This window comes from Geotrypetes seraphini, chromosome 9 (assembly GCF_902459505.1).
Source record: "Geotrypetes seraphini chromosome 9, aGeoSer1.1, whole genome shotgun sequence".
Classification (NCBI taxonomy): Eukaryota; Metazoa; Chordata; class Amphibia; order Gymnophiona; family Dermophiidae; genus Geotrypetes; species Geotrypetes seraphini.
In genome coordinates, this window is record NC_047092.1 from 151,140,211 (window position 1) to 151,167,910 (window position 27,700).

Sequence of the window (27,700 nt, forward strand, 5' to 3'; positions counted from 1 at the left end):
AGCTCCCAAGGGAAAGGTTCTGGAGCTTTGATCTGATGTGCAGGCTGTCTAGGGGCTTACTGCCAGGCAGGGAACCCCCCAGAAGCAGATGTTCTCCAACAGTCTGCGATCTCCCGCAGTCAAGAACGTCTCTGCAGTGAACCTCCAGAGGACGAGGGTGAACATGACAGAAAATTACTGAAAAATCATGAAAACAAACACAAGCAGAAAAGATAAGCTCCTATCCTGTAGGAATTGAAACTGGAGTACACAAGAGCATACTCAGTGGTAAGGTGTGCAGGGGAGGGGGATAAAAGCTTCAAATGTTACAGATCCCTGGCAGGAGGAAGGAAATAACCCACTGGTCCTGGAATAAAGTGGGATTGTACAATATATTATTTTTCTAATTCATTTTTTCTTTATGATATTTGTTCAATGTGAATTAATAAAAATTGGGGTTCAAAAAACTTGCATAATTTGTAAATATGTATTTCCATATCAGACAGCAAAATTACTAACAAAGCCCTTCAATTGAGCATGAGCAACTTAGTAAATTTCTGACTTGTATCAATGCTCATGACTATATATGGAATCAATGACCCCGTAAAAATAAATAACCTGATAAGCTGAAAACATTTCCAATACTATAAGAGGAAAAAGGTGAAGGTCGCTGTTGGTCATGTGTCACACCTGAAGGCAAAGGATTCCAATATGGCTCGTACAAGGTGATCTTTGGTGGTGGAAGATTTTAGGCCCATAAAAGAGGCACATGCACATGGGTCATTCAAAGGTGCCTGAAAAACATGATTGCAATTAGGAAGGCATGAAGATACAATCTGCGTATCCTTCAAAATTATTACAATAATATTGGAGAAAAGGACTTACATAATGACTAAAAACAGGCAGCATTGTGAGGGGGGGAAAAAAAAAATCAAGACAACATGTGAGCAGTTGACTGCAGTTTATAAAACTGTACCTTTTACATAATGAACTAAAATATTTTATATGATCATGTAAATTCTTCCCCAGTCACCATTAGTTTTTCATATGTTTTTACCTTTGGAAAATTTCCACACTACTTACTTTCTGCTATGAATTTAACATGGAGTGAAGCCAAAGAATGGAAACCTGAACGCACTGATGTCCAAATGCTCATAATTTTTCATGTGCAAATACTAGCTGTGGAATCAACCAGGGCAAGTTTGGGAGCCACTGGATCACAGCAACTAAAACCAGGACCTAGCACAGACCATTACCGTGGCAGGTTTCTGTGGGCAGTGCACTTAGATCAACAGAACAACATTTGCTGACTATCCCTTCTTTAAAAGTAATAGGTACTAGAAGATCTACCATTTTTTTGGTTATAGCACCCCAGCTTTGGCCAATTTACTTACGTGGTGAATCCTTTTTTTTAAATTCTTTATTCATTTTTGCATGTTACAACAAGTGTTAGCAGTTAAACTCATATGAACTTAAAGATACACTTGATTAACTTGATTTTTTTACGTGGTGAATCCTCATTAGATAAATTTAAAAGTTCATTAAAATGTCACTTGTATAAAAGACGCATGTGTGACATAGATAGGATAATTCATCTATTATCAATCCTTATGCTCAAATACCTAATCTTAATCAGACCTCACGTATAGGTCATAATCTCCCCTACCCTCTATTTTAGGCTTAGCCATATTTGTAAAATTATTCTTCATTGCCTTCCGGATGTGTCTTCCTTAAATGTATCTTTATCTTCTTTAAAAGATTGCAGTTCACCCCCTTTTTCCTTTTGTATCGATAATTATTTGTATGTATACATTGTACATTTACTTGTATAAAATTATTTTATTTTTGTCTCCCAATTTTACATTGTCATACACATTGAAGTACTTGACATTGTGTGTACAACAAACTTAATAAACTTGAAACTTATTATAAATCACCATTGGGAAAGAACTGAAATGTATGTGAAGACAGATGTTGTAGGCACACATGAAACTGAGGAAAAAAACTCCTGAAGATATACAGACTATGGCTTCCCTGAGCCACATTGTCTGAAAAAAAATGTTTCTGGGGCCGCGCAAACGCTGAAGCAAGACAGAGGAGGGAGCCGGCAAGACACTAAACACCTGGGGGCAGCAGAGGAAAACACTGCATCACCCTCAACCGGGGCTGCACAAAATACTTCACGGGGCCGCAGGTTGGACACCCCTGGACTATGGCGTTCATTTTCAAAAACGCAAAAGAAAGCATGAATGCAAAAGTCCAAAAAGAAAGCATGAACTTGTAACTGGACGTCTTACTATTCAAAACGTCCCAAGTGAGCTTTTTTTTTAAAACCCTTGACTTTCCAGATGCCTTTCTGGTTATTTTGTCTCATCTAAATCTTAAAGGGGCATGTTAGAGGTATGTTGGGTAGGCTTAGGACTTGGATGTTCTGCAGGGATAAATCAAACTTTTAACAAAATGTCCAGGACTTTTTTTTTTTTTTTAGATGTTTGGGGCTAAACCGGTTTTAAAAACAAATAAGGGTCAAAAAGGTGCCCAAAATGATGAGATGACCACCGACCCACCCTGTCTCCCCCCAGTGGTCATGACCCCTTCCCACCACCCAAAGATTTGGAAAAAGTTCTCAGCCCAACCAACTTCCTAAATTCTGAGTGTTATTTTGCCACTGTAGCTGAAAAGAGTTCTCTTATTTCGTTAAGTGCCAATTTGCAGAAACAAAATTCTATGTTTTGATTCTGCTTCAGATCACTAATTGAACCATATCCATATCATTCTCTTCTTGGTTAGGCTGAGAACTTTTCAGCACTCCCTCATGCAGATTCAAATAACCACACTGACAGCTGAACTCAGCAGAGCAGAGGAGCACTCTAGGGGGTACTGCAGTGAATGTCACATTCAAAAGTCCCAGGTACACGTCACTATAATCTGCTTATATTTTATAATGAGCCCTCCAAAGTCTACTGTAACTACATAAAGATGACACCTGCAGGCATAAGAACTATTGTGATGTACAGGTGGGTACAGTAAGTTTTGGGTGGGTTTTGGAGGGCTTACCATACTATATGAGCAGGTTATAGTGATGTGTACCTGGGACTTTTAAATGTGACATTCACTGCAGTACCCCAGAGTGGCCCTCTGCTCAGATGTCTGTGTGACTAGTTTGCTAAGAATATTGGCTACTTGTATGTTCCAATAGCTTGTGTTTGTGCGGTTTTTTTATTTGGACATCTTTGTATTTGAAAACGGACAAAAAAGATACAAGTACTAAGGGCCAACACATCTTGATAGGTCATTTAAAAAAAAAAAACCACACGACATCTTGCTGTTTTGAAAATGGACATTTTCTGTACTGGATTGCTGAACCTCTTTCCCAAAACATCCAGATGTCCTATTGAAAATGCCGTTCTATGAACAGAACTTTTGTTTTTAAACTTTTTCTGTATGCATTTTAATACCCATTTCTGCATTTTACCACAAAACATTATACTGATAACCATGCATTAAGTGTGGGAAAAAAATCCCAACCACAATCAGATGTTTCCAGCACCCTGAGGTTGTGGGTTCAAACCCAAGATGCCCCTTGTGACCCTGGGCAAGCCATTTACCGTATTTCCCTGCATATAGGCTGCCCCAGTGTATAGGCTGCAAAAAATGCCTATACATGTTTAAAAACTCTTAGATAAGCTGCCCCATGTTACAAGCCGTGGCTTATCTAAGAGTTTTAAAACCACATGGGGGTGGCCTATACATCCCTCCCCCCGGTAAATATCGTACCTCTGCCGGCTGCCTCCTGCAATGTCACGGCCATTGTGCAGGGCAGGAATGATCTTTTCAGCATCCAGCTGCCACCGCGCTGCTTCCTCAATACCTGCGTCAGTTCTTGCAAGTCCTGCAAGAACTGATGCAGGCATTGAGGAAGCAGTGTGGTGGCGGCTGGATGCTGAAAAGATCGCTCCTGCCCTGCACCGCGGCCACATTGCAGGAGGCAAGGCCAGAGAGGGAGCTGCATTATTTTAAAAGGTACGGGGGGAAAGGGGGTGTCTACTAATGGGGTGGCTTATCTACGATGTCATTAGATAGGATGCCCCATATAAGGAAGCTGCACCCACTGTTTGGATTGCAAAACCCATATATAGGCCATGGCCTATATATATGAGGAAATACGGTAATCCCCCTATTGCCCCAGGTACATTAGATAGATTGTGAGCCCATCAGGACAGGGAAAAATGCTTAAGTACCTGAATAAATTCATATAAACCGTTCTGAGCTCCCCTGGGAGAACAGCATAGAAAATTAAATAAATGAATCTATATTAAGGCCTTACTCAGTTGATTCCTTCATTATTACACTGATAGATGGCCACATTTTATAGCCACAAAAGCAAGAGAGATAAATTGCCTGGGTTCATCTGCTAAATGTGCATCCCAGTTAAGGCTGGCACAAGCTGGCCTTGCGGCTCAGGTGGTGAAGTTCCTGCTTCAATTTCTGAGTTGGGTCTTCTGTTCTTCAGGTCAGTTAGGGTTGCGCCAGAGGCAGGCCACATAGCTGGCTGGGGAGAGAGGTCGGAGGTGTGGGCAGTGTATCACAATCATTGTTAAAGGACACCACCTGATGAATATATTCAGCACCCATGATTTCAAGTTTTGGGAGGAGCCCTGTTGCATGACCTCAGGCACAGGACTATTATAGCAATGACTAGAATAAAGGAAATGGCTCTGGTTTTGATTAGACTGAAATTACAAAGGAGCAGGACACTGCAAAGCAAAAAACAGCAACAAAAAAGGCACAATCTTGCAGTCTTTTGTTCTTAAACCTAAAATATATATTTTTAAAAATTTAAAGCCTGGTTTTATTACAAATCTATCTGGAGGGGACAGAATAAAAGGGAAAAAAGTCATTTTTCTGAGTTTATTTATTTATTTATTCAATTTTCTATACCGTTCTCCCAAGGGAGCTCAGTACGGTTTAAATTAATTTATTCAGGTACTCAAGCAATTTTCCCTGTCTGTCCTGGTGGGCTCACAATCTATCTAATGTACCTGGGGCAATGGGGGGATTAAGTGACTCGCCCAGAGTCACAAGGAGCAGCGTGGATTTGAACCCACAACCTCAGGGTGCCGAGGCTGTAGCTTTAACCACTGCGCCACACACTCTGACCTTCACATCTCTGATCAGCTGCGATGATATCATAGGGACCAGGGAGCTAGCGGCCCAGCTGTATCAGTGGCAGACAACTGTTTCAGTCCCCCAGACACAAAAAATTTGAATGACACTTAAAACAGATAAGTTCAGATAATTTATGAATTACTATTTGACAGCAGCACACCAGGTTACATAATTTGTTGCATAAAGACAGCCAATGGCTATTTTGCAACAATTTTTAAGGTGCACTTCAATATACCTGACCAACTATATGTAATTGCTTTTTCAGCATTATAGCAAAATTCCTTCCAATATTGTATCTTGCTTCTTCTTGGTTTGATTTGTGTAGCTTTTTTTAGGTTTTGCCTCCTTCCTGAAGTCTTAACACTGGGGCTTGAAACAAAAAAGGTTTGTACTTCGCTTATCTCCTTCTCACTCTGCAGAGTATAAGCCAACAGAAATGGTTAGCTATTCCAATCCAAAGAATGAATATGTGTACATAAAGGGAAGAAAATATGCACCAATTCCATTTCAAGGGCATCTGCTTATTATTTAGAATAATACATAAGAGGAAAAAATTATATTATACTATACCAATCCACAGCAGATCACATTAATCTCAAATACTCCAAAACTTACTAGATGAAAGTGAAAAAAAGCAATGACAAGCCATCCTTCTCCCTATAGAGTCATGCATACAGGCTAAAAATAATTTCCACATAGGGCAACAGAGCCAAGTATTTTACCTGCAACCCACTAAAGGATGGAACAAAATAAACTCCTTCAGAATCTGGCAAAGATTTTGCCATGTCTGCTGTTTCCTCAGCACTATGGAAGAGATCTGCAAAGTGAACAGAAAGAAAATGCAAACAACATGAATTTGGGAAACAAACTGAATAGAGTTAATATGGCACTCTGAATTAGAGCACTAATTAGCTCATAGGGTGTTCAGTCCATCATTACACTTGTGATCCCTCTTATACTATATTCTATGGGCTGCAAAGCATGCCAGAGGCCCATCAAGAAATCAAGCTAAGTCCTCTAAAATATGGGGCCATACAGCCCTAAAGTAATCTAGGGGTTTAAATTTCTCTGTAGTAGTTTGAAAGAAAAGCAAGCAAGAAACAAAACGACAGAAAAGCTGGCCATAGAGTCTTCCATGCGTGCTCACAAGCATACTACAGAAGATGTCAATCACAGCTTTTCAGCTCCTCCTCTGTCTTTGCTGCCCCCATCAATTCATACCAAAGCCGGCAAAAGCCCTGTATAAGACAGGAGAAGGAGAGATATGGGGAATTCCCCCTAACCATGTGTCTGATCTGCTCAATAGATTTAAAAAACAAACACTGAATGAACAGTAATATAGTTAAAACATTAACAAGCCTCAGAAAGGAACAAAGAATGTAAGAAAAGAGACAAGTTAAACAAGAACATAACAGCCTGAACATTTATGGAGCTCAACATTCTTCTCTTTCAATCATATACACAGACTCTTTATAATCCAGTAGTCTGACAGGAAAAATCCTAGCTGTGGAGTTGACTGTTAAGCTTCAGTCAGAAAGCAGGCGCATCGGATAAATTGTTGGGCAGGGGGTTCAACATACCATCCCTACCTACTGGAAAAGATATTATCAAGGTAAGAACCTAATTTCTCTTTCCAGTGCAATAGGGAAAGTATGCTGAACCACAGGGACGTATAGTACCTAAGTAGTCCCCAGAGTCTAGGGTGGGAGAGATGAGGACCCAAAAGTAGCATCCTCCTGTGCTGCTACGTCCATTCTGTAGAATTTGGTGAAAGTATGAAGGGAAGACCAGTTTGCTGATCTATAAACCTCCTCAGGAGAAACTGCCCTTGCTTCCAACCAAGAGGTGGCCACTCCTCTTGTCAAATGTGTCTTCAATGAGATAGGTGGATGTTTGCCACAACTGATGTATGCAGAGTATATAGCTTTATAAATCCATCTGGAGATGGTAGCCTTGGCAGCAGGTCTGCCTCATCTTGCCTGATTGGTTAAGACAAAAACATGATCTGAGCGACGAAACTCATCGGTCACCTTCAGGTAATATAATAGTACTCTTCTGAAATCCAAAACTTTTAAGGCTTTGTCTTTTTTCTTAGACCCTGGGGGGTGAAATGTTGGAAGTCTAATTTCTTTGTTGACATGAAACACCAAATGATGTTTGGTAGGAAGGAAGGAACAGTCTGCAAGGTTTCTCTCACTTTCATGAACCTGAGAAATGGTTCTCTGCACAACGAGAGCTGCAATTCTGGCAAAAGGAATTGCCACCAAGAAGACTGCTTTGAATGTTGGATCCATGAGGGAGGCTTCCTGTAAAGGCTCATACAGGGCTCTGCTGAGTCTCTCTTTGCAGAGTTGCTCTAATGCTTTTGCTTCTTGTCAGAACGGAGCACTCCTGGTGCCTCCCTGCCTGTTGCCATAAGCCACTGCACTGGCACTGTCAAAGAAGACCGATTACTTTTTCCTCCAGCAAAGACTGCATTCAGAGCAGCACCAGACAAACTGCTCGTAATTCCAGCCTGTTGATAGACCACTTCTGCTGTGACAGAGTCCATCAGCCTTGAACTAGGCGACTGTTGCAATGACCCTCCCCAGCTGAACAGGCTGGCATCTGTTGTCAAGATGACCCATGACTCAATCTGGATCCCCTTTGCCAGATACTGGACTGAGCTACCAGCTCATGCTTTGCTACCTCTATCCAGGTGAGACCAGCGAGACAAGGCATCCTGGAGGGACACATATGTGCCTTTGGCCAAGGCATCACCTCTACTGTTGCCGCCATTGACCTAAGGACTTGAAGGTAATGCTATGCAGTAGGCAGTAGGCTCTGGCTTGGTCAACAAGTCTGTAATCTGATCAAGAAGCTTATGTTTGTGTGCTTCTGGAAGAAAGAGACTTGGCCTTCTGCCATGTTGAATAAGACCCCCAGATATTCCAGAGACTGTGTTGGAACCAGTTGGCTTTTTCAAAACTTCAAAATCCATCCTAGACTCTGCAGCATCTCCATAACTGCAGCTACCACCTTTCCTCCATCTGGTTGGAATGGTGATCTGATGAGCCAATCATCCAAGTATGGGTGCACTTGCAAACCAGCTCTGTGGAGATGAGCAGCCACCATCGCCACCATAATCTTGGTGAAAGTTTGGGGCACTGTTAGACCAAATATAAGCGCTGAGAATTGATAGTGATTCTCTAACACATGGAATCTGAGAACTTCCTTTGTTCCGGGAAGATGGGGATGTGAAGTAAGCTTTCATCAAATCTAAGGAAGCCAAAAAATCTCCTGGCTCCACCGCTCCAATGACAGACCGAACGGTCTCCATCTGAAACTGAGGAACTCTCAGGGCCGCATAGACATGTTTGAGATCCAGGATGGGCCTCCACTCCTCTGAGCCTTTCTTTGGCATATGGAGTATCTGATGGAGCCCGAGTCTTCTGGAAGGACCAATTCCATGGCTTGAATATTTAGTAAGCTTCATAACGTTGCTAGGATCCTTTTTGCTTTTTCCGGCCAGCCTTCCAGTGAATCCATGAACCAGTTGAAGAGAGGGTAAGCAACTCTATTTTATAATCCTCTCTGATAATGTCCAGGAACCAGCGGTCCGACACTATCTGTTCTCAAGTCTCTAGATAGTCCGAGAGCTGACCTCCAATCTTCAGAGGAGTGACTTGAAGGCTAGCGTTATTGTAGCTTTTTGGCTGGCACTGCGGAGCAGGAACCTGAACTTTGGGTCCTCCGTTTCCCAGATAATTTCTGTCTGGAACCCTGAAAGGCTCTCTGGGTAGAGACTCCTGTGGAATACTTGCAAGAGTGCTGGGAGTCACAAAAGGATCTCCAGCTCTGGCCTCTAGCTGTTTGAGGTTTGCTGTCTGGTAAAGATCTTGGCTGGTGATCTTATAAGATCATCTAGGCCCTTGACAAACAGCATCTGTCCCCTGAAAGGGAGCCTGCTCAGCATCGCTTAGGAGATCAGATCACCTGCCCACTGCCTGATCCAATGCATACTATGGGTGGAGATTGAAAATTCTGAGACTTTCCCCATGACTCCGATTATATCAGTGTATCTGCTATCTAATATAATAAAATGCTAGGCTGCGCATGCGCACTCCCATCTGCATGCGTCCGTTTTCCGTGAGATGTAGGGCACCTTAGGTAGGAGTGTGCATGCGCGCTTACGTCACTAGCCGCTGATGCCTCCACAAGCCGGGACCGCAGCCAGCCGCCGATCTCCGTTCCTCCAGTGGGCGAGCGGCCGGGCAGGCGGGGGGGGGGGGGTGTCTCGGAGGAGAGGGATCGTGGCCGCTCAGCGCCCCCACCGAGGAGCCCAGCAACTTTCCGCCCCGGATCGGGACCCGAGTCCTTTGCCGCCCCCCCTTCCCTTCTCGCGGATCCGACTACCTTGGTGATTCAAGCAACGTGAGCAGCAGTCTTCACACGCTGCTTCGGGCACTTCTACTGGCCTGATTTGCTCTGCCGCATCTCTGATGATGTCATCAGTGACGTGCCAGAGTAAATCAGGCCAGTAGAAGGACCCGAAGCAACATGTGAAGACTGCTGCACACGCTGGAATCGCCAGGTTCGTAGTCTGTACCGTGGGAAGGGAAAGGGGGGTAGAGGAAACTCTAATGCTGCTGCAGGGAACTGGTGTGGGGGGAGGGAAATGGAGAGGGAGGGAATGCTGCTTTGGACTGACAGACAGAGGGAGGAAGGGAGACAGAAAGAAAAGAAGAAAGACACAGGGGCAGGGAGATACACAGAAAGACAAAGGGGGACAGAGACAGACAGAAAGAGACAGCGGGAGTCGCGTCAGGAGGGGTGCAGGATGCGGCAGAGGAAATTTTCCAATGGGTGTAACTGGGCGGCTGTCGGGAACCTCTGATCAGGGCAGAGTAAGGTAAGTGTATCATAGGGATAAGAAGGAGGGGGGGGGAGAAAAAGGAAGGGATGCCTACTGCTGGATAGGGGGAGAAGGAAAGAGTTGCTGATGGACAGGGGGGGTGATGAAAAAGGAACGGAGGCCTAATGTTGGACAGGGGGAGAAGGAAAGAGGTGCTGCTGGACAGGGGGGAAGGTAAAACAAAGGGAGAAGGGCTGCTGCTGCATAAGGAGAGCAGTGAAGGGGTGGTGGTGGAGGTAAAAGTGGAGGTAAAAGGAAGGGAGAATGGACAGGGGGAGCAGGCAAGGGGTGGTGATGGACAGCCAAGGAAAAAGAAAGACAGAAAGAAAGAAAGCGGCTAAGGAGAGAGAGAGAAAGAAATAAAGACAGACACACACACATATATTCTAGCACCCGTTAATGTAACGGGCTATAAGACTAGTGTAGTATATTCTCGCCAACACAAGATGAGTTAGGGGCTTAGTGTCCAATAGGCTTTGATTTCATCGCCTAGAAAGTGACCACAAAGGAGGCTAAAGCCTCAAACTGCCTCCTGAAGACCATATCCACTCTACGATCCTGTAGATTGTTTAAAAAAACAACATCTCCATACCTCACCCTTGTTTGGATGAAGTTGACAACGCCCACTTAAATGAACCGATTACTTCTTCTGAGATATCGTTGGTTATTCACTCTATGGGTCTAAAGAAATCACCAGGACCAGATGAGCTGACGGTGGAGTTCTACAAGGAGTTCCAAGATGTACTGATTCCATTTTACTTACCATTCATTGAACACCTCATTACTACTGGTAAGGCATCCGGCTCCTTCACTGAAGCTGTCATAATAGTGTTATCGAAGCCTGGTAAAGATTCACGATACCTTGCTAATTACAGACTGTTATCTTTAATAAATGTAGGCGCAAAAATTTTTGCCAAGCTGTTATCCATCCGTCTACAAGCAGTTATTACCAAACTTATTTCCACGGTCCAAAGTGATTTTATAAATGGCCGTTTTTCCAATGACAACACCCGTATCTTTTCTCACGTCATTGCTCAGGTGCACAGACAAAAGCATGAATTTATTGCGGTAGGACTGGATGCAGAGAAAGCCTTCGATTGGATCGAATGGCCTTTTCTCTTCCATACTCTACACTGGTTTGGCTTTGCAGAAAAAAAGTCAAGGTACTCAACTCTATGCCTACTACTAGAACGTTCATTAATGGCTCCTTATCTTCAGCTTTTCAACCTACTAGGGATACCAGGCAAGGCTGCCCCCTATTGCCATTGCTTTTCAACCTTGCGTTGGAACCCCTGATTCTGAGGATACGTTCTAATCCAAATATCTCTGGCTTCAAATTTGGTGATCAAAATCAAGAAATCAAAATATCGGCATATGCTGATGACATATTGCTATACATCACTCCTTCTTCATTCTCTCACTTACTTAATGATGTTGCGGCATATGCGGATATATCAGGATACAAGTTGAACAAGAGTAAAACAGAGGTGATGCCTATTAACTGTCCGGCGGCTGAACCTGAAATGGCTATACATGGCGTGAAATGGACGGCCTCCTCCATGAAATATCTGGGGTCCTGTTTGGACCTACTATTGAAGAAACCATTCATCTAAATGTAGAACATTTGTTAGACATAATCAGGACAGCAATTGCCAAATGGTCTCCGTTAACCTTGACCTGGTGGGGAAGGATTGAAACTATTAAGATGATGATTGCTCTCAAGATTACATCTTATCCATGCTACCCTTTCATTTACCATCTTCCTTCTACAAATTGGTTGATTCTATTCTCACGAAATTTATATGGAAAAACAAACAATCCTGCATAGCTTTGGCCAAATTGAAGGTGCCTCGTAGCTCGGGGGGTGTTAATTTCCCATGTTTCCTGCATTACCAGCATGCCTTCATCATGCGTCAGTGGGCTGTGGGCCTATCATCTCTCTGGAACACACGATCCTCCTGCCTGGCTCCCACTCAAATGTGCCTTATATGGGGAATGGCGTATGAAATACTTGGCTGGTATTACTCTCTCTAAATCAGATAGGTTAGACAACGTTCTTGTAGCCTATAAGGATGCTGTTAACAGTGTGGACTCTACCTTTGCCTCCAGATAGACTAACTCCTCTCTGATCCCGCTATGGAACAATGGCCTGTTCAAGATTTCAGAGGCCCATATATCATGGCAAGATTGGCAAAACCGTGGCATACGGCTGGCGCGAGATCTCATAAATGCAGACGACTGGTTGTCCTTTTCAGACCTCTCGGCAACTTGGGGTCTTGCTGGATCCCAATATTTTCGATGGCTCCAACTTTCACATTGTGTAAGACATTCCTTGCCTGGAGTTCGTCATCAGTTGGATGAACCTGGATTGCACATCTTACTATGCTCTTTGCCCATGGTGAACTCCAAAGCGTCTATGTGGTACAAAATTATTCAGTGGGCTCAATTTACTGGTCCTCTAGAATTGGAAGTGAAATGGTGTAAGGATCTCAATCTACCCTTTGATGCCATTGATTAAGCTGAAATATGGTTGACTTTCTTCAAATCTATCTGTTCAGCCTCACTTCTGCAATCCATTTTCTTTCTACTACATAGAGCAGTGTGGACTCCTGTGCTGTCCAATAAAATAAATCCTACTATGTCCTCTCTATGCTGGTCATGCACTCAGTCAACAGGTACATTAGAACACCTTCTCTTTTTATGCCCACATGTACAGGGTTTTTGGAATAAGGTTTGGTCAACTATATGTGACATTTTGGAGCTCACTGATAACCTGTCATTTCCCATCATTATTGTAATGTCACAAGCTCTTACTGAAACTATACATAATGATATATCACATTTACTCACCATAATGTTGTCACTTGCGATTCAGTCGATTTTATTTTGCTGGAAGGATCTCACCAAAGTGGACTTTCATATGTGGTGGAATGCCCTTTGCCTTACGAGCAGATATGAAAAAGTATTTGCTGAAAGATCTAATACTATCGCTAGATTTCTTAATGTCTGGAAACCCCTTCTTCAGTACCTTTTGTATTTACCTGTTTAAGTTGACCTGTTTAACTGGATCATCATTGTTTTCATGCCTTAGTCTTTATACATGAGTATGACCACTTTTTCCCATTGATATTTGTACACTGATGTATCTACATTCTACCTCTCCAGTTCGTCAGTGCATGTCATTTTATAGTGGTGATGTACACTCTGAATTTTGTTTCTCCTTGTTATCTACCTTGTAACTTGCAAAACTTAATAAAAGGTTTTTGAACTTTAAAAAGAAAACAAAAACCACAACATCTCCCTTCCTGGGTAGGGAAGTGCATTTGATCACCTGGGATACCAAGGAATCCACCTTTGGCATGAACATTTGTTGGAATTTCTATCTAAGGGATATAGTTTAATCATGGTTTTAGCAACCTTCAGTGCGCCTTCAGAGGTTTCCCAGAGCTCTGCGACTAAAATCATCATATCCAGATGTAACATAAAAGATGTGGGTTGAGCCCAGAACCTGCTCAGAAGAGAACACTGGAAGGACAGAGTTTGCAGAGGGTCTATCTTCAATTCTTGGAGGGACTCTGTAATGGTCTCCAGTAAAGCAGAGGACTTAAACTCGGCGAATGGAGGGATCCTCTCTTTAGTTTATGAAGTACCACCTCCTAGTCCTCTGGATGGGAGGCTGCTTCTCCCATCAGGAAAGCTTCATTGTGGGACAGTAAAGGGATTAAATCTGACCACTAATCCTCCGACTTCCTATCCTATGGATCATCAAAAGTCCAGAATAGCCTTCGCTTTCAGGAAGGAGTCTCCAGTGAGGCCTGCATGCTGGTCCATTCCGTGGACCTGACCAGCAGATTTCTGCCTTATGCATAAGCCTGCCAGAGGAGATTAATGAACTCTGGGGTAAAAACCTAAGAGAGCAACTCTCCTTGCACCTTAGGGTGGAACAAATGCCTTTTCTTGGGCTATGAAGAATCTACGCACTTATGACAGGGCTGCTGTCCCAGGACTCTAGGTGTTTCATTCCCCCAATAGAACCATCTGCTGTTCTCCAGCCCTACAGGCCTGTGGAGGGGCTAAGCCCAAATCTCCCACCCCTCCATCCCCAGCCATATGGCATGAAAGAGGAAGGGAGAGATAGAGGCAGTCAACTACTACTGCGATGCCATGCTGCTATTGGGTGTAGAGCTGCGAAGAAAGGCAAACCGGTCTTGAGTGAGGTGGTGCTAGAGCTTTTTCAAATTTGCCGCAGTGGCCTGAAATTCTTGAAGTACTGACAGAGAACAATGATTAACCTCTCCCAGTGGTACCGAAACAAGGCTCTGGGGGGAAGGAGCGATAGAGGTGACCAATTGCAGCGGCGATGCCATGTTTCTGAAAGAGATGCGAGCTGCAAAGAGTGCTGTAGCACCAGAACGCAAATTGCCTCAGCTGCTATAGTGGATAGAAAAGCCATCCGCTCCAATGAGATTTGCCTTCGTAGAGGTTTGTTTGGTTTTTTTTTTGGTAAATATTCTGTAGTAGAACTTTTCCTTTTTATTTTAATAGCAGAATTTAGCTAATTTTTCTGTTATGTGTGTGAGAGACTGAGGGGAGAGCTGCAATTTTAGGAGCAGCTGAAGAAAAAACTGAGTTGGAGAGGAAAGGAGCTACTGAAGGTGGGAACCACTGCAAATGTCCAGTAAACCAAAAGCTAACTGTAGCTAGGGGAGAGCACTGGCACATAGGATTAGTCCGAGGACTTCACCAACATGTGTGCCTGCATCTCCCCTGCTTGTCGCCAGAGAATAAGGATTTTCTGAGATGCGACAAGAGTCCCAAAAAAGAAGGGACTTTTGTTGCTTCATTCTGGAATTCTCCATTAAGAGCTCTTTTTGAAGTTTGTATAAATGTATTGTAAAGTAAAATATAGATCTGTCAAGTATGTATGGATTTTTGAAACATTGGAATTGTTCAGCTTCTAAATCCAAGTGTACATCTAATAGCTGATCCTGTTCATGCAAAATAGCACAGGGATCATCAATATCTCCTGTATTAATGGGGTTTTCTTATTTAGTGCTTTAGGTGATGAGTTGAGACAATTGGGGCTTAGATTTCTTTTTTAAATCGGACCAGTGGTCCATTGTGCCCAGCAGTCTGCTCATGCAGTGGCCCTTAGATGAAAGACCAGTGCCCTAACTGAGACTAGCCTTACCTGCGTACATTCTGGTTCATCAGGAAGTGGTCTAACTTTATCTTGAAGGCCTGGAGGGTGTTTCCCCCTAAAACATCCTCCGGAAGAGCGTTCCAGTTTTCCACCACTCTCTGGGTGAAGAAAAACTTCCTTACGTTTGTACGGAATCTATCCCCTTTTAGCATTAGAGAGTGCCCTCTCATTCTACCTTGGAGAGGGTGAACAACCTGTCTCTATCTACCAAGTCTATTCCCTTCATTATCTTGAATGTTTCGATCATGTCCCCTCTCAGTCTCCTCTTTTCAAGGGAGAAGAGGCCCAGTTTCTCTAATCTCTCACTGTATGGCAACTCCTCCAGCCCCTTAACCATTTTAGTCGCTCTTCTCTGGACCCTTTCGAGCAGTACCGTGTCCTTCTTCATGTACGGCGACAAGTGCTGGATGCAGTATTAGAGGTGGGGGCTTATCATGGCCCGGTACAGCAGCATGATAACCTTCTCCGATCTGCTCATGACCCCCTTCTTAATCATTCCTAGCATTCTGTTTGCCCTTTTCGCAGCCGCCGCGCATTGCATGGATGGCTTCATTGACTTGTCGACCAATACTCCCAAGTCTCTTTCCTGGGGGATCACTCCGAGTACTGTACCAGACATCCTGTATTTATGTATAAGATTTTTGTTACCGACATGTATCACCTTACACTTATCCATGTTGAACCTCATTTGCCATGTCGCGGCCCATTTCTCGAGCGTGTTTATGTCACGTTGCAAGTCTTCGCAATCCTTCTGCGTCTTCACTATTCTGAATAACTTTGTATCGTCCGCAAATTTAATCACTTTGCTTGTTGTACCAATTTCCAGGTCATTTATAAATATGTTGAAGAGCAAGGGTCCAAGCACCAAACCCTGTGGCACTCCACTTGTGACACTTCTCCAGTCCGAGTACTGGCCATTTACCCCCACTCTCTGTTTTCTATCTGCCAACCAGTTTTTAATCCACATGAGTATTTCACCTTCTATGCCATTGCTTGCAATTTTTCAAAGCAGTCATTCATTTTGAAGCAGTAGTACCTGCCTGTTTACTCCTTCGAAGAAGTGCAAGTTCATCAAGCAAGATCTTCCCTTGCTGATGCCGTGCTGGCTGGTCCTCATCAGATCGTGTCCATCAAGGTGATCAATAATGGGGTCCTTTATCAGTGCCTCTACCATCTTTCCCAGTACCGAGGTTAGACACACCAGTCTGTAGTTTCCTGGATCTCCCCTCAAACCTTTCTTGAAAATCGGCGTGACATTCGCCACTTTCCAGTGGCAGCCCAACAGGTCCTGGACCTGTGTAGTATCTTCTATCTATACCCCTCTATCCCCTTTTCCAGCAGGAAATTGTCCAATCCTTTCTTGAACCCCAGTACTGTACTTTGCCCTATTATGCCCTCTGGAAGCGCATTCCAGGTGTCCACCACACATTGGGTAAAGAAGAACTTCCTAGCATTTGTTTTGAATCTATCCCCTTTCAACTTTTCAGAATGCCCTCTTGTTCTTTTATTTTTCGAAAGTTTGAAGAATCTGCCTCTCTACTCTCTCTATGCCCTTCATGATCTTGTAAATCTCTATCATATCCCCTCTAACTCTTTTCTTCTCAAGGGAAAAGAGTCCTAGTTTTTCCAATCTCTCAGAGTATGAAAGGTTTTCCAAACCTTTTATCAGACGTGTTGCTCTCCTCTGAACTCTCTCAAGTATCGCCATATCCTTTTTAAGGTACGGCGACCAATATTGGACGCAGTACTCCAGATGCAGACGCATCATCGCCCGAAACAACGGCAGGATAATTTCTTTTGTTCTGGTTGTAATACCCTTCTTGATTATGCCTAGCATTCTATTTGCCTTCTTAGAGGCCGCTGCGCACTGTGCCGTCGGCTTCATTGTCATGTCCACCATTACCTCCAAGTCCCTTTCCTGGGTACTCTTATTCAATAACATTCCTCCCATTGTATAGTTGTACCTCGGGTTTCTGTTTCCCACATGTAATACTTTACATTTCTCAACGTTGAACTTCATCTGCCATCTCGTCGCCCATTCCCCTAGTTTGTTCAAGTCCCTTTGCAATTCTTCGCAGTCTTCTTTAGTCCGAGCTCCACTAAATAGTTTGGTGTCGTCCGCAAATTTTATTATCTCACACTTCAAGCCTGCTTCTAGATCATTACATAACTCTTCTAGACTGACCGTCAACCCTGTCAATTTCCCGTCCTCATTTCCTGCATATATCCTATCAGCCTCCGGTTTGTTGTGTATATCCTCTTCGGTAAATACAGAAGCAAAAAAATGTGTTGTTAGTTGGTGATGGCTTTGTCCTCCTTTAGCACTCCCTTTATTCCATGGTCATCCAACGGCCTCACCGCTTCCTTCGTGGGTCGTTTCCCCTTAATATATCGAAAGAACAGCTTGAAGTTTTTTGTCTCCTTGGCTATTTTTTCCTCATAGTCTCTTTTGGCCCTTCTTACTGCCTTATGGCACCTGCTTTGATGTCGTTTGTGCTTTTTCCAGTTTTCGTCCGTTTTTTACCTTTTCCATTCCTTAAACGAAGTTTTCTTGTCTCTGATCGCTTCCTTCACAGCTACAGTGAGCCATGCTGGTTCCTTGTTCTTTTTCCTTTTGGATCCCTTGGTGATACCCAGTATATATAGATTTTGCGCCTCTGTGACCGTGTCCTTAAAAAGGGACCATGCTTACTCTAGCGTTTTTACAGTGCTTATCCTCTTCTTAATCTTCTTCCCCACCATGAGTCTCATCCCTTCGTAATTCCCTTTTTGGAAGTTCAGTGCCGTGGCCGACGTTCTGGATCGAAGTTTTGCCCCCGAGTCTAGGTCAAAGCGGATAATATTGTGGTCATTGCTTGAAGTTAAACAAGATTTCCCTTCTTTGGGTAGGTGGGAAGAAATTTCCATGTCCAATTTTAAATCCAATGCTATAAAGGCAATTTAATTTTTCTTTGTCTAACGTTCATAGTCTTGGTTTGTGGTTGGACTCTGAAAGGTCGTTCACAGTTGAATCACCTGATAAATTCAGTATTTGTTCAATTATGCTTTTTGCATTGGACACGTTCTCTGCTCTCTAGATAATTTACAGAAAATTAGTTTCAGTTCTGATCCACTCTAGACAGGATTGTTTGCTTTTTATTTTGGAATGCCTAAATCATTTTTATTTCTGCTTCAGTTGTTGCAAAATACAGCAGTAAAAATAATTAATAGTTTTTCTTTTTTATAAATCTTTATTCATTTTTAATCTTTCAACAAGTGTACAAATTAATATCATACATATTCTTGAAAACATCACTTATAAATCTATCAAGAAAAACAACAATTGTATATATATAAACCTATAACCCCCCCTTCCCATTATTATTAATAGTAAACACAATAAATAAGCACCCTTCCCCCTTCTCTATTATTCATGGTGTATATTTCAATCAAATTACTGGTGTTTAATCCTCACAAAAAGATGTCAATGGCCCCCATATTTTAGAAAAGGTCTTATAGCTTCCATTTTGTACAGCCATTGATCTTTCCATTTTGAACATATGACATAATGAGTTCCACCAAAAGGTGAAATTAAGTTTACTACAATCCTTCCAATTGTTGGTGATATGTTGGATAGCGATCCAGTCATGATTAATAAAAATTTGTTATTAAATGATGATATCTGACTCTTTTTCCTCATAGCTGTTCCAAATAATAGTTTTTAATAATTAATAATTTAAATTTAATTTTTAATTAATAATTTTAAATAAACTTTTTTTAAAATAATTTAATTTTTAAGAATTTTAAATTTAATTTTTAATTAATAATTTTAAATAAACTTTTTTTTAAATAATTTAATTTTTAAGAATTTTAAATTTAATTTTAAATAATTAATGATTTTAAAAATTTTAAATAATTTAATTTTAAATAATTAATAATTTTAAATAATTGTAATATTCCCCCCTCTTTTTTCTAATTACAATGGTTACCTGTGGTACATAGGGTGGAATTTACAATTTTATGTTTGACATAAAATTTTATATGGGGATTATGCAGTTTACATTTCAGATCTTGTGTCAATTCAAGCCTGCCTAGTCTCTTATCAGACTATTCATTTGAATAAATTACAATTATCTTTTGCTCAAAACAAATCAGCTTTTAAAAAGTAACTTTTTAATTTAGTAACATCTTCCTTATGGAATTTATTACTGGTGAAAGTAAGATGTGAGCTCACTTATCTTAGATTTATCCCTTCTTTTACAAAGCCCAATAGCACGGACCACTGCAGTAACTGCCCTGAAGCCCATAGGGATTTAAAGGGCTTTGAGGCTTTTGCCATACAACTTTGTAAAAAGGGGGTGGTTAGAAAATTGCTGAAAACCTGGTTATTTGATAAATATTTACAGTCCTAGAAACTGAATTCTTGAATTGTAAAATTTGTCCAAATACTTTTTATTGTTTTATCATTTAATTTTTGCTATTATATGTAATTTTTAATTACTGTAAACTGTTCATGAGCTCCTGGTACATAAAACTGTAATGTATTTTAGAAAAGGCTCTATTAAAATACCACCGAAAATTAACAGCTTCCCACTCTATATGAAATGGGGCCCATTAAGGTTATATGAACCTGACTCCCCAAACACCCAAATATATGATGGATCATAAAATTACTTTAAACATTTTAGTAGTTCTGAAAAAGGGCAGAAAAACTAATTTGAATTTAACCTAATTTGAATAACCAATGTTAAACCTGAATTTTCCAAGCAACTCTGCCATGTGTCTCTTCTAAAGCTACACATCCATTTTTTCTTTACTTGGATTAGAAATTGCAAGTAAGGAATAAGAATAGGATCAAATATTTTCAAGATCTGACTTTCAATTATTCATTAATACTAACTTACAGGTACAAAGTTTCAATATTATTTGTATAAGGCAATATGAATTAGGAGTTTACTTACTCAGTTTCTGAGCCCACTTTATAGCAGTGCCAGTGTCTGATGCATTGCCTTCAGCTAAGAAGACAACTTCTTCACCAATCTTCCAGCCAATAAGAGGGTACAGACCTTGAGAAATACAAAGTTAGAAAAAAAAAAATCAGAATCTGTTCTTACCCTATTTAATTTGTTTATTGTGTGTTTTGTTTTGTTTTTAAATTTAAATTTTTTTTATTGTAAACCGCTTAGATTTGCCTTCTGGTTTTATATTTGCGGTATATTAAATAAATTGAACTTAGACAGTAAAAGAGAATCTCCACCTTCAGGTGAGGTCTTGAGATTCCTGTCTCCTTAGGTTATCTGTACATTCAGAGTTGTGCATTCTTTGGTATCCAGAGGTGAAGGAGTCGCGATGGAGATATTATACTAAACTTCATGTCTATCAATTTTGTTTTTATTGAGTTTTATATATTTGAATTAACACAGATAAAGAAAATGAATCACCATTTACAAAAAGAAAACCTATATTCAGGTATTTTCAAGTAAATTCCAACAAGCCCATGTTTATGAGAGGAAAGTGCTTCTTTCTTACTAGAGATCACAACAGATGACTATCAATTTTAAATATTTCTTAATTATATATAACCTATTGATAATATCACAGACTACCTAAAGGAACACCCGAGCCAAATTCAGCTTAACAAACATAAGTCCAGAATTCAAACAGAGAATGTACAGGCACTGGTTGTCCAACATTGGATGGAGAAAGGGCATAGGATGGACCAGATCAGATGGCGAGTTGTTGACTATATAGATGAAGGGAGGGAGGAAATTTGGAAGAAAAACTAAATTACAGGGAACAGTTGTGGAAACTATAAATTGAATACAGTAACTCCGCATGGGTTGAATGCAGAGTTGGATTGGTTCTCACTCCTTTAGGTAGTCTGTGATATTATCAATAGGTTATATATAATTAAGGAATATTTAAAATTGATAGTCATGAAGTTTAGTATAATCTCTCCACTGCAACTATGGCTAGTAACAAGTAATGAGTTCATGATGTGCATGGAACACTGATGTTAATGATCAGCTGAGCTGTGGTGAAGAGATTTAAAACGGCACCAAGAACACCATTGCCACCTTTATTGGAGAAAGTGGTTCAATGAGATGGTGGCATATTTTCAGGTATGTGGGTTAAGTTTTTTAATTTGTTAAGGGTTGATGAACTGTTTCTGATAGCTTATAAGTGCTTAATTTTCAGATGTATGACAAGTATGCTATATTGCACTTTTGTAAGAACTGAAAATTTAATAAAGAATTAAAAAAAAAAAGTTTTAAAAAATATTAATAGCTAAGGTGAATTAAGATTGGGTGAGAATATTAAACTATTTTGGGTCATTGTAGGGGGAAGAGCCTTGAGAAAGCTTCAGGCGAAACATGTTGACTTGAAGTTTCCCGACCTTGTGACCATTAAGTACAAAGTTTTGGAAAAGAGTTTAAAAGCCTTATGAAATTATTTAAAAATAAAAAGCTTGGAGTAAAGGACCGATGATGCGTGGACACAAAGCTTAAGGCAATGAAATGCTTGAGCCTTAAGTGGTGTCGCTGAGGTCCTGGGGTGTTTATCGTTACCTCTCTCTCTCTCTAAATATATAAAACGTTAGAGCTTGGGGACTGGTGATGGATATGAAGTAACATGTTCATACTTCCCAATCCCAAACTATAAGTTCAAATAATGGAATTTTGAGCAACTTGTAACACATGCATGTTGGAGGATGTCATTTCTAAATACATAATGTTACAGTTGTCCAAACCAGCTAACACAACAGATTGAAGAATTGGTATAAAATTTCAGCCTAAAATACATTTGAAATTTACTCAACATCCACAACTTAAAATAAGCTTTTCTAATCACATTCTGAAGAAGTAATTTAAAGGTTAATTGGGGATCCAAAATCACACCCAAATAACAAACCTCCAGAGAAAAATGGGGGCTTTACTAGGGCTCAAAAACTTGAGATTTTAGGGAGGTTGGGGATCCTAGTGCTAGCTCCCCCCCCCAAAAAAAAAAAAATCACTTGCCAAGAACACTCTGATTTTCTTCCGTAAGCTGTCAGCTTTGTACTCACTGTGCCATGCTTGAACTGGGAGCTGCCTGGGCTGAAACTGCAGCCGAAAAGGGGAGAGCTTCTGCTTTAAACAAGCCTGGAACTTAGAATGCTTGCTTCTTCTTTTGACTGACATTCTGACCCTCCAACTGGCCAGAGACTTCAACCCCCAGTGGAAACTGCATGCACAGCAGGAGGGGGGGGGGGAGGAGGAGGAGGAAATGCAGTCAGGCCCGATCCTGCCTTGGAGCCAGTATGCCTGCATTCAAACCCACTGCAGACAGAATCTGGGGTGAACCTTGCTCCCAAGGAACAAGCTGAGCTCCCGGACTGTTAGTGCAGGCCAGCCAAGTGGGTGCACTGCAATGCAGTCTGCCACTTGGCTACAGACTAGAGAATGACACAGTGACTTACCCACAGCTAGCTGCAGGTAGCCCGCTGTAATGGGGGAAACAATTAACTGGTTGCTGCAGGTATGTGGACAAGGCAATTCACTGCCCCGTGGAGCAATGAATGGCCTTGACCCCGCAGTGAAGGATCTGCCGAATTGCCTCCCTTCCTTCCCCTCCGGATCAGCAGCTTCCCTTGCGATAGCGCTTGCAGCAGCAGCCCCCCCCTCACAAGTTCCAGCAGCCCCCCTGCCTCCCCATCGTGGACAGAACAGTCCCACACCCTCACACTCAATGAGTTTGCTGCTGGGGTTTCCATTTATAAACAGGCCCCCCCTCCGCTGAAGCCGACACAAGGGAAGCCTCCCAATGTTTCCCAAATACCTCCATATGTTTCCCACATGCACCAAAGAGCACAATGTCTTTATAGAAATAGAGATTAAAAAAACAATGTACCTGCAATAGAGGTGTGAGGTTTGCTTCCAGTATTAATGTCCATAAAGGTCCCTGTTCCCATGGTCAGCTTAACATCTCCTGTGTGAAAGCAGCATTCTCCAAACATAGCAGACTGCTGATCAGCTACCTACAAGATTAATGATAAACAAGACATGGTGAAAAAGTTCAGGTACTGCTTTAGTTTAAGTTCTGACCCCTGCTATGCTCTCTTCTATACCCAGAAGCTAAAATACTTACGTGAAAACAGGTGCATGAAAGACTGGCAGATATTAAGAAACGCCCTCACCGGATCAGACCGAGGTCCATCTAGTCCGGCGATCCACACACACGGCGGCCCATTTAGGTACTCCTTTTTGGAGACCCGGATTTACCGTATCCCTCAATATGATATGCAAGAAGGTGTGCATCCAACTTGCGCTTGAATCCCAGTATAGTAGTCTCCTCCACAACCTCCAAGCACCCACCACGCGCTGTGTGAAACAGAATTTCCTGACATTTGTCCTAAAACTGCTGCCACTCAGTTTCAGTCTATGTCCTCTTGTCCTCGTCACATCAGAATATTTCAGTAATGCTTCTTTTTGGTCTATTTTATCAAATCCTTTTAATATTTTAAAAGTCTCTATCAAATCTCCTCTTAGTCTTCTCTTCTCAAGGGTAAACAGCCCCAGCTTCCCGAGTCGATCTTTGTAAGTCAAATTTTCCATTCCTTTGATAAGTTTCGTGGCTCGCTTCTGCACTTTTTCCAGCAGAGTTATATCTTTTTTTAAGGTATGGAGACCAGTGTTGGACACAGTATTCTAAGTGCGGTCGGACCATTTTTCTATAAAGTGGCATTATGACCTCTTCCGTTCTACTCGTAATCCCCCTGTTCGCTTTCTTCGCCGCTGCCACACATTGTGCCGATGGTTTTAGGGTACTGTCAATCAGTACCCCCAAATCCCTTTTCTGCTCGCTTTTTACTAATTTCACCCCTAACATCTTGTACTCATATTCCTTGTTTTTGTTTCCTAGATGCATCACCTTGCATTTGTTTACATTAAAGTTCATCTGCCACTTTATCGCCCACGTTCAGATCTTTCTGGAGGTCCTTGCAGTCCCTTTGAGAGCCAACCGCCTGACATACTTTTGTATCGTCTGCAAACTTTATTATATTGCATGTTGTACCCTCTTCCAGGTCGTTTATAAAAATATTGAACAAGATAGGCCCAAGAACCGAGCCTTGGGTCACACCGCTAGTCACTTTCTCCCAGTCCGAGAATTTCCCATTTATGCTAACCCGTTGCCTTCTGTTTTCAAGCCATTTGCCGATCCATCTGTGTACTTCTCCTCCAATTCCATGGCTTATTAGTTTCTTCATAAGCCTTGCATGAGGGACTTTATCAAACGCTTTCTGAAAGTCCAAGTAAATTATATCCACTGGTTCCCCACGATCCATTTGTTTGTTCACTTTCTCGAAGAATTGTAGTAAGTTTGTCAAACATGATTTCCCTTTCCTGAAACCGTGTTGACTATTCCTTATTAGATTATGGTCTTCCAAGTGTTGTACGATGTTCTCTTTGATTAGTGTTTCAACTATTTTCCCTGGAACCGATGTGAGGCTCACAGGTCGGTAGTTTCCTGGATCCCCTCTTGATCCCTTTTTGAAAATTGGGATGACATTTGCTATCCTCCAGTCTTCTGGTATTTGTCCAGTTCTAATTGACATGTTAGCCACTATTAGTAATAGTTCGCCAATTTCCTCCTTAAGTTCCTTTAATACTCTCGGGTGAATTCCATCCGGTCCAGGGGATTTGTCGCTTTTTAGTTTGTCAATCTGGGAGTAAATCATGTCCAACGTCACCTTCACTGTTGTTTAAAGCTTAATGAACATCCCCCCCCAAAAAACAACAAATTTCTGCTAATAGAATGGGAAACTGAATTCTAATTACTCTTTTACAATAGATAAGGTGGTCTATCATCTCAAATCTAGAAAATTGAGTATAACAATTGATAATTGCCTATCAACAGAGCCACAAATTTACTTACATTTTTTCTATATCTATGGAAACTAAGAATCTAAAAATGTATTCAATTGGATTAGTTTGGGATTACTACTACTATTTATCACTTCTAAATGCTGAAAGGTGTACTCAGTGCTGTACATTCAACATGTAATAGACGGTCCCTGCTCAGAAGAGTTTACAATCTAATTAGGACAAACAGAACAAATGGGACAGATAGGGATTGGGGAGTTTCTTGCAGAGAGAATGATAGGTATCATACGGTAAGTGGGAGTTAGGAATTGAAAGCAGTATGCTCTCAATTATTCAAATGGGATTGCTACAATATCATTTATCTAGGTTGTGAAATGGTTTGGTAGCTGTGTTAGTTCACTGTTTGAGATAATATAAAGAATTAAAAGAAATTTTTTATTGAACTCACTTTATTCTTTTTGGTTTTGTTATACATATTTCTTTTAATTCTGTAAACCGGTCTCCCTCTATATTCACAGGTTTAGCATTCGCGAATTCAGTTATTTGCAAGCCTTCCAGACCCCTCCACACCTTACCTTAAAGCTCTGGTGGTGTGGCGTTGACAAGGCAGGAACAATCTCCTGTGAAAGCTGCGATCAAAAATGGCTGCCGCAAGTTCCCATGGCAGTCTTATGAGTTCCTGCAGTCTCGTGAGACTGCTGTGAGAACTTGTAGCATCCATTTTTATCACGGCTTTCACTGGGGTGCTATTTTAGATTTGGTCCTTGGTGGAATGCAAGACATTGTACGGAAGTTAACTGTGTTGGGTCTGCTGGGAAACAGTGATGATAATGTAAGCCGATACTGGGAGCAACGTCGCAAAAAAAATCCTGTAGGGGTGTTTAATTTTCGAAAGGGCGACTATGATAAAAATGAGGAAAATGGTTAAAAAGAAGCTAAAAGGATTGGTTGCAAAGGTTAGGACTGTAAACCAGGCATGGATGTTATTTAAAAATACCGTCGTGGAAGCCCAGACCAGATGTATTCCACGTATCAGCAAAGATGGAAAGAAGAGGAAACGAGAGCTGGCATCGTTAAAAGGTGAAGTGAAAGAGGCTATTAGAGCCAGGAAAACATCTGAATGAAGAAAATAAGAAGCACAAGCACTGGCAAGTTAGATGCAAAGCATTGATAAAGGCAGCTAAGAAAGAATATGAAGAGAAACTTGCAAAAGAGGCAATTTTTTTAGGTACATCAGAAGCAGAAAACCTATGAGGGAGTCTGTGGGACTGTTGGAGGATCAAGGAGTGAAAGGGGCGTTCAGGGAGGATAAGGCCATAGCGGAAAGGCTGAATGAATTCCTTGCTTCGGTCTTTACGGAAGATGATGTAAGAGATTTACCTGAACTGGAAATGGTTTTCAAGGGTGATGATGTGGAGGAACTGAAAGAAATCTCGGTGAATCTGGAAGATGTACTGAGCCAAATCAGCAAGTTAAAGAGTGATAAATCGCCAGGACTGGATGGTATACATCCCAGGGTACAAAAGAACTCAAACATGAAAATGCTGACCTGCTGTTAGTGATCTGTAACCTGTCACTAAAATTGTCTGTAGTACCTGAAGATTGGAGAATGGCCAATGTTACGCCGATTTTTTAAGAGAGCTCCAGGGAAGATCTGGGAAATTACAGACCAGTAAGCCTCACTTCGGTGCTGGGAAAAATGGTAGAAACAATTATAAAAAATAAAATTGTGGAATACGTGGACAAACATGATTTAATGAGACAGAGTAAGTATGGGTTCAGCCAAGGGAGATCTTGCCTCATAAATTTGCCTGACTTCTTTGAAGGTATGAATAAACATGTGGATAAAGGTGAGCCGGTTGATATAGTGTATCTAGATTTTCAGAAAGCTTTTGATAAGTTCCTCACGAGAGGCTCCTGAAAAAATTGAAGTGTCATGGGATAGGTGGCAAAGTTCAGTTGTGGATTAGGAATTGGTTATCAGATAGAAAACAGAGGGCAGGGTTAAATGGTAATTTTTCTCAGTGGAGGAGAGTAAACAGTGGAGTGCCACAGGGGTCTGTACTGGGACCGGTGCTATTTAACTTATTTATAAATGATCTGGAAATTGGAACAACTAGTGAGTTGATTAAATTTGCAGATGACATTAAACTGTTCAAAGTTGTTGAAACGCATGCAGATTGTGAAATATTGCGGGCGGACCTTAGGAAATTGGAAGGCTGAGCATTCAAATGGCAGATGAAATTTAATGTGGACAAATGCAAAGTGGGAAGAATAACCTGAATTATAGTTACTGAATGCTATGGCCCACCTTGGGAATTAGCGCCCAAGAAAAGAATTCAAGACAAAGTTAGACAAGTTCTTGCTGAACAAGAACGTGCGCTGGTAGGGCTAGTCTCAGTTAGGGCACTGATCTTTGACCAGAGGGCCGCCGCCTGAGCGGACTGCTGGGTATAATGGACCACTAGTCTGACCCACCAGCGGCAATTCTTATATTCTTATGTTCTTCTGCCCAATGTGTGGCAGTGGCCAAAAAAGCAAACAGGATGCTGGGAATTATTAAAAAAGGGATGGTTAACAAGACGAAGAATGTCATAATGCCCCTGTATTGCT

General features: G+C 41.5%; 1 protein-coding gene across 4 annotated transcripts in view; it reads right to left on the reverse strand.

The window, feature by feature from the left end:
* Positions 1 to 27,700, reverse strand: part of GK5 (glycerol kinase 5) — a 113,859-nt gene that overhangs the window by 24,487 nt on the left and 61,672 nt on the right. For all 4 annotated transcript variants that reach the window (XM_033958159.1, XM_033958157.1, XM_033958158.1 and 1 more), the window contains 4 exons: positions 23,115 to 23,241; positions 20,186 to 20,290; positions 5,871 to 5,965; positions 670 to 773 (listed from right to left, as the gene is read on the reverse strand). In XM_033958159.1, the coding sequence (XP_033814050.1) occupies positions 670 to 773; positions 5,871 to 5,965; positions 20,186 to 20,290; positions 23,115 to 23,241 (431 nt within the window). The remainder of the gene's footprint in view (positions 1 to 669; positions 774 to 5,870; positions 5,966 to 20,185; positions 20,291 to 23,114; positions 23,242 to 27,700) is intronic.